This window comes from Nanorana parkeri, unplaced genomic scaffold (genome assembly GCF_000935625.1).
Source record: "Nanorana parkeri isolate BGI_ZX_2015 unplaced genomic scaffold, ASM93562v1 scaffold1182, whole genome shotgun sequence".
Lineage (NCBI taxonomy): Eukaryota > Metazoa > Chordata > Amphibia > Anura > Dicroglossidae > Nanorana > Nanorana parkeri.
In genome coordinates, this window is record NW_017307450.1 from 532,130 (window position 1) to 548,471 (window position 16,342).

Genomic DNA, 16,342 nt, shown 5'->3' on the forward strand with positions numbered 1-16,342 from the left:
AAGCCCTTACAAAATGTAAAAAAAAAACAAAAACAAAAAAAAACTCATAACCTGACCTGTAATGGGGAAAAAAACCATATAAAAGATTCTATTCATGTTCTGCAACACCTGACTTATGTGATTCCAACTTAACACAAAGTCTTTCTTAAAGTGCATTTCCACTTTTGCATTCAAGTTTGAGAATCCGCCACTTATGTGTTTGCTATGTGCTCCCATTCACACAGCGTACCTAAAAATATACATATGTTTAATTATTCTTACCTTTCTGTTTGTTTGGAGTAAAAACCTACATGGAACACTGCAGGCAACTTCTAGCAGTTAAAGGGACCGACTTTTTAAAATGTGCATTCAAATACAAAGAAGAGAATTTACCAAAACTGGAGCAGACAAAATCTGGAGCAGCTGTGCATGGCAACCAATCAGCTTCTCTCTTTCATTTTCAAATCTTAACTGAACAAACTGAAGAGAGAAGCCGAGTGGCTGCCATGGGCAACTGCTCCAGATTTGTTCTGCTCCAGTTTTGATAAATTCCCCCCAATGACTTGATATCATTGATCCTTTGTTCAGGGCAAACAGTCCTACACAACTCGTTTACAAACTGCAGGCAGTGTACGGGGACCATGGACGGCACCTGCACTGCACATTATACAGCGTGCTATATTGCACTGGACAGCACTAGAAGAAGTGGCAAGTCAAGTTTTATAGCCAAAAAAGTTAAAGTAGGCTTATCCTAAATACAAATGCCAGAGCTCTGCTCAGATTCATCCTACTTTCTATAAAGAAAGCAACACTTCTTACCTGGAAGAACTCTATTTAACCCTCAGTATGAGTTACTTACCAACATAGTTCTTCCCAAATTGATATACACCAGCAGGTGCTGCTCAATAGGATGCAACAGCCACGGTAACATGGATAACATACATGGTAAATACAGCTCAAAGTAGGATTCAGTGTCATATGTTCATCTTTAACATACCTTCCTTTATATTCTTTTCCCTGCATCTTTATGCCAGCCATAGTTTTGGAATTAACCATTACAATTCCACGGTTCTAGTTATAGATATTTCCTATTTCCTCAGAATAATTAAAGGGTAAAATGTCCAACTTCAGCAGGTTTTCATGCTATTAATCGTCTTAAATGACTTTACTAGGACATGCCTTCTCTTTGTAATGGGAAGCAGCCGGAGCCTGGCCCATCGTGATAATATGGCCATGTAGAGACATGCTGCCCCCTTTGAGCTCAAGTTTGTTAGTATTTTCCCACTGGATCACCATTGACGCTATTTATAAACTTCTACAACTGCTAACATTTAAATGGATTCTTTGATTCGCCTCTGTCTTCTTTGACTTGGCTAAAAATATTGCTACCAAGGGACATATTAGACATGGAATTGGATTTGGCAGATGGACAGACACTGCTTCTTTGCTACAAAATACAATTTAAGCACTAAACAAATACACCCCCAATGTTATAAACTTAAAGCTGAACTCCAGGCACACAATCTTTCATTTCAATATATTCCACTATAGCCAGAAAGGATGTAAAGAATCTTTGTTGGCACCAAATACCTTTACAGACCCATACATTGTCCTTTAAATGAAGCAGTGACAACTTCAATGTACTGTACATAGCCTGTGCAGAGCTATAGGAGGGGCCCAGGGGGCATACACAAATTAATTCAGCTTGTTATTCATTACTAAATCATTCAATTTTTTATTAATACAACCATTGTAAGTAACTGACTGGTATGCGTGTGCTGAGTGCAAATGTGCTGACGAGGAACATGCCGATAGAAGGAGAGAGCAGAGGGGTGACCTTACTAGTCTGTCTCCTCACTGTCCAGTCAACAAGTCAGGCGTGGAGAGAGGGCAACTGTTGTGGAGATGTTAATAGCTAGGGCCTTTTCCAAGACTACAGATAATACTAAATGGATCCTTTGTGTAGTTCATTGTATTTATGGCTTTAGCCTCCTTTAACAGATAGAACGCACACAAAATTGATTCAGCTTGATATTCATTAATAAAGCCTTCCATTTTTTTATGCAACTAGTGTAAGTAACTGACTGGGATATGTGTGCCGAGTGCACATGTGCTGACAAAGAACATGTTGATAAAAGGAGGAGAGCAGAGGGACGACCTTACCAGTCACATATTTCTCCTTGAAAGGGAGATCCAGGAGGGTATCCTGCATCACATCTTCCAGACACAGAGCACCCTTTTGGATCTCGTCTCCAGTAAGTGAAGACCTTGACGCCCTCTGTAATGGTGTCATAGGGGCAAAGAAGAGGATTTCTTTACGTCTATTAATAGGCAAGGTAAAAACCAACATGGGGATATGCCAATATGGCAAAGGGGGACTTGACAAACCAAAAATTTGCCTAACCAGTGAATTACTTTAAAGCCCCACTCCAGGAAAAAATGATAATTTATACCCCACACCGGGTGTGTAAATGATCACTGAATAGCTGTATGTTATATGTGGGGTGCTGCTGTAAAGTATAAAACTCTTACATTGCAGCATGCGATCTCTTGCACATAATGCAGGGCTTCCGGGGAGTGAGAGATGCAGCAAGAGCAGTGGAGTGCTCCGATCACATCACCCACCCCTCTCACTATCGCCCATTCACCAAATGCCTTGTATTTTTCAAAGAACACAAGGCATTCTGTGATTGGAGGAGGAGAGGAGGGGCAGTGATGTGACATCATCTCTCCTTCAATCACAGACTGCCTTGTATTCTTTGAAAAATACAAGGCATTTGGTGAATGGGGGATAGTGAGGAGGGGTGGGTGATGTGATCGGAACACTTCACTACTTGAGGCCATCCCTCATTCCATGCAGTGCCTGGAACACTGGCATTGTGGAGGGCTGGATTTCCACCATGGCCCTGCCTCGGGGCAGCAGGGAGTGGAGGGGAAGCAGGGGTGTGGAATTCCTATTGCCCGACACTGGAGACGCCCAGTTCCGGGCGGGTAGGTTTTTTCTATATTTAGCCCTGCTCCGGACAAGCAGGGCTAAATGTAGAGCATGGAAGCAGCTGCTCGTTTTGTACAAGTGATCTCGGTGATGTCGCCGAGATCACTTGTATGCAGCAGCTTGCAGGTCAAAAATTAATAAGATAAAATATTTAAAAAAGTAAAGGAATTAATAAAAATTAAAAGAAAAGTGATAAAAAAGTTTTAAAAAAAACAAATGTAAAAACTAGTGTGACTTTAACTTTATGCGTCACATTCTGGCCATACAATCTGTGCACAATCAACTTCCAATCTACCAAAACTATGTAAAATAAGGACCTACCAATCTATCAGATCAATTTGCATCCAAATCGCGTAGGCCCTTGTACTACACAGGTGTCAGATGCAAGCTTTACTCCCCAACTGGAGCTGTACATGTCTCATCAATTAAAAGACCATATTGGGGATACTCACCCACTTGAAACAGGAGCCTCATCAGGTGTTGGCACATGAGCTCGGAAGTAAGCAGCAGAGAGAGGAGGAGATTCAAAAACGTCATCTGGCATAGAAAACGTTTCATCGTGCATATCCACCTATGGCAAGAAGAAAATGTGAAACCGTAAGAAAAACGTCTGCAGCAACTCCCAAACTTTCACAGCACATAAAAGAACTACGGTAAGCGTTATTTTAGAAAAAAAAAAAAAAGAAAACCACACTCCAAAATAATTTTTTCATTTTAAAGATTGACGTTAATTAGGAGGCTGATTGTTATGGCCCACCCGCCATACTGTCACCAATCCTCTGAAAAAATTCCCTAACTTTCGAGTCTCTTAAGAACCACTGTTAGACCACAGTCACACTGAGCGGTTTGCAGCCCGATTTCAACTCTAAAAACGCTCAAACATCAGCTCAATGTAGCTTGTCCAATGCATTTCACATCTCACAGCTCAATGTCCCCTGTAGCTCAAGCTTGTCGCTTGAACATGACCTATTTTTCGGCAGATTTTGTGGGATTTGGCCCAATAGACTTCAATGGTGTAGCTCAATGTCGCACGAATTTGAGCGACATTGTCGCACTACAGAAGTGTCACTTTTGCACAAAAATATATGCAGGAACATAAGCAGGAAACAGGAAGAGGAATTACCCCACATCAAGACTGCTTTTGATTGGATACAGCCCAATGTAGCTGCTACAAAGTCCATGCCAAAAGTAGCGCTAAGTAGCGTGATGATATGTGCACTGCAGCCCAATGTCTCTCAAAGTCGCTCAGCTCAAATCAGCTTTTTCTGATGTAGCTCAGTGTGATTGGGGTCTAAGTGAGACCAGAAAGTAGAAGCTTTTTAATCAGTCTACAACTAGTAGAGGAAAGCTGCACACAGGTCGAGCAATTTACTGCAATAAAAAGTACAGAAATTGCCAACCATTCAATCCAGCCAGACAGCGAAATGACACAAACTTTAATCGGCTTCTGAAATTCAGAATAAAACGACAGGTCTTAAGTTTACCATATAAGGAGCGAATGTAAACCATTTCTTGATGAACCAGCCGAAGTTCGCTCCATGGGTAGCTCTGTCGGCAGCCTCCCACCTGAAATCCTTCAATCTGAAAATTGCAGGAGCTTGGTGGAAAAGTCTAGGCCGAACAATGAATGTAGTCAATCAGCTAAAGTCACTGTTCATATGTTCTGACAGATGCAAGCGCTGGCTGACATAATGCAATAGTTGCAACAGGAGATTTGTCAGCTCACGTGCTTTAGTGTGGATGGAGGAATCAGTTACTAGTGTATGGCAAGCTTAAGCTGTATATACCGCCACATCATGGCACCTTTGTAAGGAGTCACTCTGTGACAAATTCCCTTTTTAAGTGACCACCTACTGCATTTTAAACAAAGACGTTCTGTCTCACAGCAGATCTCACACGATGCCTGCTATTAGCATAAACAGACAGAAATGCCCTTCTCTGATTAAGTTTTCACTTTGTTACTGGGTCTAACTTCCCAACAGCTAAACCCTCCCAATGCCTATTCCACTTTACAATGACAGTGTGCTCCAGTGGCCTGTAAAAGCACTTTAAATGGATTTGGGTGGTGGTGGAGGGTTGGAGTTTCATCAATTGATGGAGTTTAGCAATGAAGGGACATCAGGTACCAAGCAGGATTGAACTTTTAAACTAGAGTAGCTAGAGTACAGGTAGACATTTAGCCTTGCCCTATGTAAGAATGACTGTGGCAAGTTAGGTGTGACGAGAAGATAAATTCAAGAGCAAACAAACTTCCGTAAGAGAACTGGAGGTACAATTGCTAAAAACCTACAAACAGGTTTCACCTTCACTCTCCAATTTTCTTTGCAACTCCATCTTTTTTCCCAGCATAATAGCTATGCTCGCCACAACTCTTGCTCAGCCTAAACTCTAAAGGGAACCTGTCAATCAATAAACGTTTAAAATGACAAGTCCTATCCACAACAAAACCTATTTGACTTATTTAGTGGGATATTGTGAATAACAAAAATGAGAACTTCAAGCACAACGCAAGTACACACTTACTGAACCAAATAGAAATACATTTTGGAAAAACTGTATTTTCAGTTCTGAATAAAATAAATACTATAGATTCCCTTTAATGATATCAATTCCAACCTCTCCTTACACTCGATATTGTGCTGAACCCGCAGCATACAAAAAGTTTTGTTGAAGGGCAGCATTTAGATTAGGATGGGGATGACGCTGGTGTCCAGTGCTTGATTTGTGCCTCTTGTCAATGCATAACATGTGCTTTCCATGCTGTGAACCTTAAAAACAAGTTTTAATACTTAATCAGAAAGTTTCTTGCCTTACTGAAGAAGGAGGAATCCAGAGTATCTGGGGCATCTACTGTGTCCTCATCCATAAAGCTTGGATAGGCAAAACTTCTCTTCAGTCCTGCTTTCCTGCCGCGAGGAGTGTCTAGCATGGGACGACCCTGAAAACACAATTTAAACCTTACAAAAATATACAATCTACACATTACATTTCTCGTCTACAATTAAAATGACACCAAAAGGGCAAGTAGGGCAAGATAGATTTTGTATGGTGCTACATCCCAAATATTGTATAAAACAAACCAAAAATGTATGAAAGGGATTTTTTTGTTTCACAGCACCCAAAAAGTCAATAACAAAATACTAAAAAGTCTTATTTAACCAACATAAATCCTTTTGCATAATATACATATACCACAAAGCTTTGTGTAATAGAAAATATCTGTACAGCATAAAGCCCTTGTTCACACTTGGTTCTGATGTTGTGGATCAAATCAATCTACGAAATGCGCTCACCCATCATGAGATTTGTATGGACCTAAAATCTGTAGTCAGACAGCATGTGATATATAGGATTGACCTTTTAGTGTGTGTGTGTGTGTGTGTGTGTGTGTGTGTGTATATATATATATATATATGTGTGTAATTAAGGAATGTATGTATGTATGCATGCATGCATGCATGTATGTATGTATGGTCTCCAATGTCCCTGGCTGTGGATGGTGTTGAATGGCAACAAAGTCAGTGTTCCCCTGCTGCTGTAAGCGGAGTATCAAAATGGCTGCCGTACCAGCCTTTATGTATTAACAGGGCTGTCTGGTGTACCTAGATGGCCGTGAGTGGCATCCTAAGCATGCTCCAGCAGCAGGACCCTTGGGCCTTTCTCATACCCTCAGCTTCAGACGAGCATACCCTCTAACCGGTCTTTAGGTACAGGGTCACACCAGTAAAGATATATCACTTCGCTGGACCTGTATAGCACCCTGCGGCTAACCGAATGCGCTACATCATGTGTCAAATTGGCTGCCTAACGCAAGATCCAGTGCCTGGAGCTACAATACAGGCCGGTCCCACATCTTCAGTCCTGTGGGGTCAGGGTATGGTCCCTGAAGCTGTTTCCATGGGTCACCGATCACGGCACTTGATTGAAAAATTGCAGGAAAAAGAAATAACTAAATTACATGTGTCTCCCTCAGAAGAGAGGAGACATCCATCCTAAAGGACATAACATATCCATCCTAAGTATATAGCACAGTCGTCTCTGAATCTGCCTGTGTACTGCACTGTCCCTCTTCAAATACCTGCAAAATGTTACCCCTTATCTCCTCAAGATACTGCAATTAAATTGGATAATCAACTTAAATGCAGAAACCTGAACATTATAAAGCTGAGCTCTGCAATAAGCAAATATTGTATTAATACATTGGGGGAGGTGGGTGTTACTCTTACTCTATGTGCTTTTTCCAGATCTGTGCAGTAATCCAGTGAAATAATTCTTATTGTGTTATACATCAGAATGGCGCTCGCCCTCTTTAGCACCCCAACATAACAGAATGGTACCTCAGCTTTATAGGAATCTCCCCGGATTATGATTTATGACATTCCAATTTTTCTCCTCTCTGCCTTCTTTCCACTACAGAAAGGTGGGTTTCCCCCCCTCTTATGAATTTGAATATGGTCTCAAATAGTGCAGATACAGATGTAGAACGTATAGTGTAGTCGGTTTAATAAAATCTATGTAACAAACAATTATTTCGCTCACATTTTGATGCTGAATTTTAGAGTGATACATTGAAGTTATAATTCTGAATTGGAGTGATACACAGAAGTGGACACTTTATATATTGCGGTTGAAGGGGTGTGAGCACTGCAGACATTAATGTTTGTATAGTTGTAATATACCGAGGAGTGGCCCTTGCATTCGACTGTATACGTAACCAAAAATGACCTAGTCAGGTTTACATTGTTTATTGTTACTGTTTACATACCCTTTAAGTAAGTTCTCTGGATCTAAGGTCATTGGATCAGGTGGAGTTCAGCTCACCTTAATAATAGCGGCCGCAGCCCGGAAACTCATGTGCGCCACGCTCTCTCTCTTCCGTCTTGGAAAACGGCTGTAGCCTGAACGCACACTGGTGAAGGAGGTTAGTGATAGGACTCCAGGGGTCACTGGGGCAACTCCTGCATGAGGGGTTCGTGGCCGATCCACCTCATCGGGTTGCCGAAATGCCCTTCCCCGTGCCAACGGGTCAACAATCTGAAAAAAAAAAAAAAAAAAAAAATAATTCAAATTTTTCATAAATCGTGTTCTTTTCGAAATCCTTCATACACATTGGCGACGGTAAATCATTTACAAAGACACAGTTCCATCAAGTTCAACCAAAGACATAACTAATTATGTTAAATCTTCATCCTCTTGAAGAGCTACGAGTGCTGCTGGTATCAGAAGCTTCTGAGCAGGTTGGAAACCTGTTGTCCTGCCTAATGGTTGGTTTTATCCAGGAAGCCACTATGTCACTACTATGTCCTGTATTGACGCTGCAATTTAAAATGCAATTTTAAACTGTAAAAAGAAATTAATGCCGACATGGAATACGGCAACCTGGAAGCATTGCATACATTGGTTTGTAGAGAAAGCCCAGACAAACATCACTTCCTGCTGGAGTGATTGGTTCACTGCTTTTCTCAGAATTCTGTACAAAGTATAGGCATCCTCTGCAAAAGGAATAACATTTTTAGTGATATACGCCTGTCCTCTTCTAATTGGAGGCCGACACTACAGCATACCTCATTAAAAACACTGACATTTAGGGTCATAATGAGGCTGACTATCCCATTCAGAAATCAAAGGACATGATAAAAAAAGACATCGAACCCTGGCACCAGAGAAATATTCGGTTGAGGATATCCTGGCAACAAATTATTTTATCACTTCTCCTGATGATAAAATCCCTGTTGCCATTAATGCTGTGCAGGGGCTTGGTGCAAACCCAGAGCCCGCCAACCTGCAAAACTAACTGACACATCCCCCCAATCAATTGTGGCTGGAACATTCCTCACCGTGCAGTCACACATCACAAAGGGGCAGGGAATGTCCCATCCCCAACTGATTGGGCACAGAGGGGATGTGTCAGTCACAGGTTTGCGCGGGCTTGGGAGTACGCCGCTGAACTCACGCCAAGCCCCTGCACATCCTTAATTGCCAACTGTCTAGGCATACCTACATTAATCTCCCAGCCCTACTAGAAAGGCAGCTCTCCTGCTTGTTAGGGGTAGCAGTGACATCCGAGCCCGCCAATTTTGGGTTTTCCAGTCTCGCATCTTTATTCAATTTAGCGGATTTTTGGGGGTAAAAGTGCCCATACACTGCTCGATTCTCGTACGAAAATCGCGGGAAATCCCGCGATCGTAGGAGAATCGAGCAGTGTGAACGAAGACGTGCGACCGTTTCTACTATACGGTCGCACGTCTTTTGTCTAAGGAGCACACTTTTCGGCTGGTTTGAACGGTGCTCGGGAGACAAATGCCCGTTCAGCATTGCGGTCATCGGAAGCCCGCCCCTCAGGGGGGCGGGCTTGCGATGATCGAGAGTACGATCTGCCTGTCCAAGATGGGCAGATCGTACGTTTTTAAAATTACTTTAAAACCATCGCAAGACTAAGGTCTTGCGATGGTTGTAAAGTGTATGGGCACCTTAAGACTGGACTATTTTTTTTTTTGGATTGCTATTCCTAACTACAGTAACCAGGCTCCTTACCCATTATCCTAACTAATCCTTCCTTTAACTGTTTGATTAGTTACTTAACTAATTAAGTTAGCCTTTAACTGTTTGATTAGTTAGTAGAAGGCTCCCCTAAAAAATTTAATTTAGCTCCTTTAAATTCTCAAAGTAAGTGAAGGGCAAAAGCAAAGGATTGGACCAAAGTTTAATTTAGCAGGTTCATTGACAACAGCTGCAGCTGGGAACAAGCACCAAGCAGTTTAGAGAACAGAGGTTCAGCTCACAGAAATTTTGCAATACCACCATATGGGCTACAAAATGATTGGCTGCCAAGGGTTACGTCCCTGCAACTGGCCATAAATCTGACATTCCTGAGACAGTATGTCTAAGTTGTTCTAGTTCCTTCTGTATGACTTGTATCATAGCCCAAGCACACGGATTTGACGTGCTCACATGCCAAGTGTGTCTTGTATGCTCTTAGGGTTCATTAAAGTGCACCTGTATATATCTGTATAGTGCTACTCAACCTCTAGGACTAAATAACTATTACATAATAATAATAGTGTATACATGAATATCAACAACATGAACTGTATGAGTTAATATCAACATTCCACTACACAAGCTTCCAAAATGAAACATGCTCACATCTGTGAATTATAATAGGGGTCAGAATGGGCTGCTGTCTTCAGCGTGGTTTACAGTAAGCCAATCATATCAGTAAGTCTTTAGACTTTTTATTTTAAAAGGCGAACAGCAGCCACCTTCATATTCCTCATTGTAACTGAAGCCGAACTCAGAACTATTTACACTGACCATAAAGCTGGATAGGAGCCAATGAATTGAACAACATGGTGCCAATTAATCTACTGCTGTCTGGCATAGTGGTATTCATCCTAGAACTGTTGCTCCATTTGGGCATACAAGTGATACACTGTTTGGACAATGCTCAACAAACCTTCTTACCACTTAATATTCCAGTTATAATAAATGCAGATAAATTATAGAAACATTTTTTTGTTTTGTTTAAACCCGTGTGTTTTAGCTCCACTTAGTTCAAGCCACTTGTGTGAGAAAGCCCACACAGAGTCCTGCAATTAGATAATTTCTATAATATGCATCTTTCAGCAGAGGACTAATATATAGTTTTAAAGGAAAGGGGGTATCTCAAGCATATGGGTCTGCTTTATTGTCGATATTTTAGATGTTGGGGACATATTGTGAATCAAGAAAAGTACTTTACTTTAAAATCTAGGACACTCTCCTTATCACTGATCTATAGTTAATGAAGGGAGAACATGACTTCCACATATTTTTTCCCCCCTTTATGAATGGCCCTGGTCAGTTTCCTGGCTGGACTCAACATAATTTGTTTAACTGGTAAATGCTGATCCAACCCATCCAACATGATTTAAAGGTATACATACCTTGGGCATTCGACAAGTGGCAGGGGACTCTGTAGCCTGGAAGGAGGGAGTTTCCTGGCTGGGCAGTTCCATATCCCGTTGATACTGAGGTTTAAGCTTTCCATATCGAAGGCTGCAGTGATGGAGACTTTTACGCTGCCACTGTTGTCGCTTTCCCTCCCAGTCATTGCTTACACCAAACCATTGGGCTGTGCCCCTGTAAAGAGAAAGAGAATCAGCTCTAGCTAACAGTACATAGAATCATTTTAATCTGCCCCTATTCAAGGAGCCTATAATCGTATCGCCGTACCACAGTCACACACACAAAGTTTGATTTAGATGGAAGAGAATGTCACTTTGTTTGTTTTTGGGTTATGGAAGGAAAAAAAGAGCGCCTAGAGCCTTGGCTCTTAACTGGTGGGTCGTGACCCAAAAGTGGGTCGCGACCTCATGTTCAGTGGGTCCCTGCATGCCTTCCACTTTTCTGGGTGAGAGATTCCTCGGCCTTCCCCTAGTGCAGCACTGTCAGTTCTCACGCCAAGCAGCCATTCAGAATATGCTGCCTGGTGCTGAGTGTCAGCTTGAGGTGGGTTTGGGCTGGAGCTATGGCCACAAGGGAGCTTCATCCATATGTGCATTGCTTACAGCTCCCTCGCATATCCTGTAGAGGTGTGCTGGGACTGGAGTGATGTCACATTCTGGCTCCCGGCACCTCTACATGGTGTGCAAGTGAGCTGTACAACCTATGCATTTATGGATGGAGCTCCATCACAGCACAGCAGCCCTTACTGGACTCCAGGCTGAGGATCCACTCCAGTTCTCGTAAGGTGGGGACACTGGGTGGATTTAAAAAAAAAACAAATTAGGGGGGAGTGCGTATATGTGTGTGTGAGATTGTGTCCGTCGTTGTGTGTCTGTCAGTATTTTTGAGAGCCCGTTCACACTAGTACAGTGCGTTAATCGCACATTCCCGTGTAATTAACGCACTGTACCACGCAACCGCATGTACCGTGGATTGTGGTGTGGGAGATGCATTGAATGGCACCTCCCACTTACAGTTCTACTGCCCGCATCGGAACGGGCGGTACCGCAATGCCATGCGTTCCATTGCAGTGGGACATGGGCCACAACTTTATGACCAAGGACAAATGTGGGTCCTGAGGTTACACAGGTTGAGAACCACTGGCCTAGAGAATAGTAATGTGTGGGGGCTTGGTGCCCCCAAGACCACACAAAACTGTCACTGACACACCCACTCATTAGCCCAATCAGTTGTGGCAGCAGCAGGGAATGCCCAATTGGGCCAGGAAGGGGGGGTGTCTGACAGTTTTGTGTCAGCTTGGGTGAACAAGGGCGAAGCCCCAACACATCATTACTAGAGAAAACCCCAAATTCTTAAACTGTGAAACTGAATCTTTAACCTTAGTAGTACAAAGCAAAGTGGCAAAAGCTTTTCTGGGGGATCAAGAATTTCTTGATAAGGGCGTAAGAGGTAGCAGTTTAAAAAAAAAAAAATCACCAGAAGCCCTCCTTTATAAACATATGCATTAATCCCGCATAAAAATACACATTACTACATTTAGCCCTGATGAAGGGGGCAGCATGGTGAACTATTCTAATAGAATAAAAATACTTTGGATTTTGAGTGCGGTGCTTCTAATTTTCCTTCTGCTACTGCACAGTTTTGTCTTGAACAGACAGCAGATATTCAGCTTTCCTGGAAATCCACTTTAGGTTTTCAATATGCCAAATGACTGCAAAGGGGGGGGGATGGAATGTGGTTACCAATACTGTGATGTGTAGACCATTCGGACTTTAAAAGCTCACATCACAGTGCATCTTTGTTAGTTAATCCAGGATAACGGAAATGCTGTACAGAAAGAGACAGAGTCGGAGTGGTAATACAGCTCTGATTGAAGTCCTCTTCCGCTGCTGGGATTTGTTAAGGGAGATCACCTAATTACATGTATAGTGTAGGAATGTTCATTGCTAAATAAATTATTATTAGTAAGAATCTCTTACTCCTATGTTCCCCACTGTTGATTTATTTCCTGCTTACTGGTAACACCACTTACATTCCTAGAAGCCGCCTCTTTTAAGCAAAAATGCAGCGAGAATGCAGGCAAAAAGGACAGGCTTTACAACACCTAGACAACCTACCCTTTAAAGGGTTAGATCACGTTTTCAAAAAAATAGGTCCCACAACACCCTCCTAACCCACTCGGATCCTGCTGCACTTATCTGTAATGACGACCCTTGCCTACACCAGTTGATATTATGGTTTAGGAGGTTGAAAACTTCACTACCCTATAGCATTATAACCTTCTGAGCCTTCTTTCTTCTAGGGCGACGTCTCAGAAGAAAGAAGACTGTGCTGACCCATCACTGCTTCCAACTGCAAGCATTATGTTGCTGTTCAACCTCCAGGGCTGTGTATGGAGCCCTCCAATTCCCGGACCGTCATGGTGGGGTGCCAAGGGTCAGTCTACCTAAAATTACCTTTTTTTGGTAGATGCTGGTGAATTTAAAAAAGGTATATGAATAACCAAAACCTTTTTTTTTTTAGTTTTAATTATCTTTTTTGGGGATTTTGGATAGAGTGCAGAAGGGTTAATTATTTTTCTTTCTGAATACCAATGGGGAGATTTCACCTCACTACCTGTCCCAGGTGGAGTGGAAATCTATACAAAGTGAAAGGAACTGCTACAGTTGTCACCAGAGCAGGTGTCCAAATTTGAAAACTAACATTTTGGGTTTCTCATTGCTTTCTGTTACCCTGATAATGGTCACCAGGACAAAAACAGAGAGGGGGACTCCAAGTGGGGACATAAAGCAATAAAAACCTGAAAGGGGTTCTTATCCTGCCACGGTATCCAAAATTCTAACAAAATAAAGTGACATTAAAGTCTAAACATTTTTTCCCTCCCCCCAATGTTGTTAGCACTTACCTTAAATGAAGTCTCTTAATCCGATCTTCTTTTCTGATGTTTTCATCTGTCCCTCCAGCGGTGTGGCGGCTCTCTGATCCAGCGCTGACTCCTCTGTCCCTGCAGGCACTTCCGATCCCGTGGTGTCTGCAAGCAGATGCACGCGTCCATAGACTTACCTTGCATCTCTGCTCGTCCCCGTCCGAAAATCCGAACAAGATGCTTTGCAGCCGCCCGAGCAGTTTCGGATTCTCGGGCGGGAGAGCGCGGCGATAACGGGGTAAGTTTAAAATCGCTGTTAAAGCATTTTTTTTTTACTTTTTGCATACATCTACTGCTTGCTAGCAGTAAAGGAAAGCCCATTTTAAACTTTTTTTTATACCAAAAACGACCCGGAACGCAGCAAAAACGCGACACAACCCTCTGCACTACGTGTGCAGAAACTCATGCAGATCTGGTCTGCATAAGTCCTGAGGTGTAGGATCAACCAGGGGCGCTCCGAAACCCAGGGCATGTGCTCCAGGTCTTCTACTGAGTGCCCCAGATAGGGAGATGATACATTTTATGCATAATCCAGTCTTGTAACATTGTGTAACGTATTTACTTTCCAATTAAAAAGAGGAACTTTACCCACTAATGTAATGTCTTCCAAAACATTTACTTTTAAGGCATGCCAACTGTCAAGGTCGCCAATGTGCTTTTTTCAGCTCTCAATCGAACTTTCAAGCCCTCAAACAGTCATAGCTGATCACATGCACAGCACCATGGCAACTATAATCCAAATAGAGGCCAAAATGGCACGTTCCTTGGCTTCAGAGATCGAAGGTTGTAGTTCTTCTTTAATCCATTAATAATACTTTTTTTTCTCTCTAAGCAATGATAATACATTTGTTTTTTTTTAGACATGTCTTCATAATGTATCATTACAGATTTTGGACCAATTCATTTTTTTTCAGTTAAAAAGATATTATTCGAAATCTGACCATACACTATATGATCCGATTGTACAATCTGCTTCAGATCGACCATTAACTATGTAGTGCAAGGGCCGGCCTCTTTTGATACCAAATATTTGGATTGCTTATATTTGTCCTTATATTGCACAGTTTTACAAAAAGACTGCACAGATAGTGTATAGCCACCTTTAGAATAGATTTATTCCAAACTGGTCACCATGGTATCCTACCATCCCCTAAATATTTTAATCTGTATGCTCAGAGGTGCTCTCTGGTTTATTAGGACCCCTGAAAAACCCCTGGGATCACCAGATGCAAGCAGACACTTTTAAAATGTGGTCCTTTTAAATTCCAGAACTGTCTGCATCACTTTACTTGGATGTACTTTGAATTATGAAGGTTCTCCGCTTGCATTACCCCAACCTGAGAGCAACCTAAAAATTGAAGCCAGAACCTGCAAAGATCAATTTGCTACAAGTGTCATCAACTCTAACATGATGCAGTGACACCAAATCTACCTCAATAAATAACAATACAAATCTAACAAGCTACAACATACTGGTATGATCAGTGCCCACTGCATTGGATGATAGAAGTAGCTACTGAAGCCGATAGTTCTGTAGCTGGCTCCAAAAAGTCAATTGCTACACAATGCTTTTATTGTCTGCAATGCAATTCACACTCCTAGCAAATGTTAAGGGTAACGCTAAGGGTATCTGCTGCAAAACATCGTGTGTAATGACCCCTTTCTTTTAATGAATTAACACCTTCCTATCTTATACTGCCAAGGAAGGAGCCATCTTGGCCTCTATTTAGTTGAAGTTGCCATGGTGCTGCACATGTGATCAGCTATGACGCCAGCCATTTCACGGCTTGAAAGTTCGGTTGAGAGATGAAATAAGCACACTGTCAACCTTGACAATTGCCATGCCTTAAAAGGAAAGTTTTTGTGAAACATTATATTGGTGGGTCAGGGCTTTAAGTTAAATACCACATTAAATCACAGTTATGTACATTCAATGGAAAATATAACGATTTCCTCCTCACTTTCTTATGCTCTGCGAAAGTGAGGTTTGTCTTCTGAAGCCAGGCCTTTCATTTGCAGATCCCTCTTCTGTCCGCTGTGGTTCCTGCAGGCTAACACTTTGACGGTACACCGGTTTGATCACAGGCTGGAGAGAAATCAACAAAAAAACCACACCACATCTGTATTAAAACTGAGCAAATAGGCAAAGTTCACGGTTAGGGTTTACATACATGTCTATTTATAAACAAATCACAGGACCCTTTGCCCTACAAACATCTGTAAAAGGGTTATTTTGGGCAAATAATGCTAAAAATGAATGATACGAATATATTTTTCCCCCCAAATTCAATTGTAGTGTTGTAATATTACATTACTGTCACTAGGTGGAGCTTTTCACAGTTTGAATGTAGTGTGCTTGAATAGGGTACTGGATGGAGCTGAGGAGCATAGGAAAGAATATTGGAAACAATTTACCCTGCAAATTGTATATAGACCCCTATGTGTTCATATATATCTCTCTAGATAGATATCTCTCTCTCTCTCTCTCTCTCTAG

General features: G+C 41.9%; 1 protein-coding gene across 1 annotated transcript in view; it reads right to left on the reverse strand.

Moving 5' to 3' along the window:
• The window catches only part of RHBDF2 (rhomboid 5 homolog 2), a gene marked incomplete at its 5' end in the record, with an annotated part of 32,662 nt that extends 16,729 nt beyond the window's left edge, over positions 1–15,933 (reverse strand). Inside the window, 5 exons of the mRNA XM_018568394.1 lie at positions 3,427–3,545; positions 5,784–5,912; positions 7,796–8,008; positions 10,900–11,095; positions 15,809–15,933. Coding sequence (XP_018423896.1) covers positions 3,427–3,545; positions 5,784–5,912; positions 7,796–8,008; positions 10,900–11,095; positions 15,809–15,933 — 782 coding nt within the window. The remainder of the gene's footprint in view (positions 1–3,426; positions 3,546–5,783; positions 5,913–7,795; positions 8,009–10,899; positions 11,096–15,808) is intronic.
• Positions 15,934–16,342: the final 409 nt, after the last annotated feature.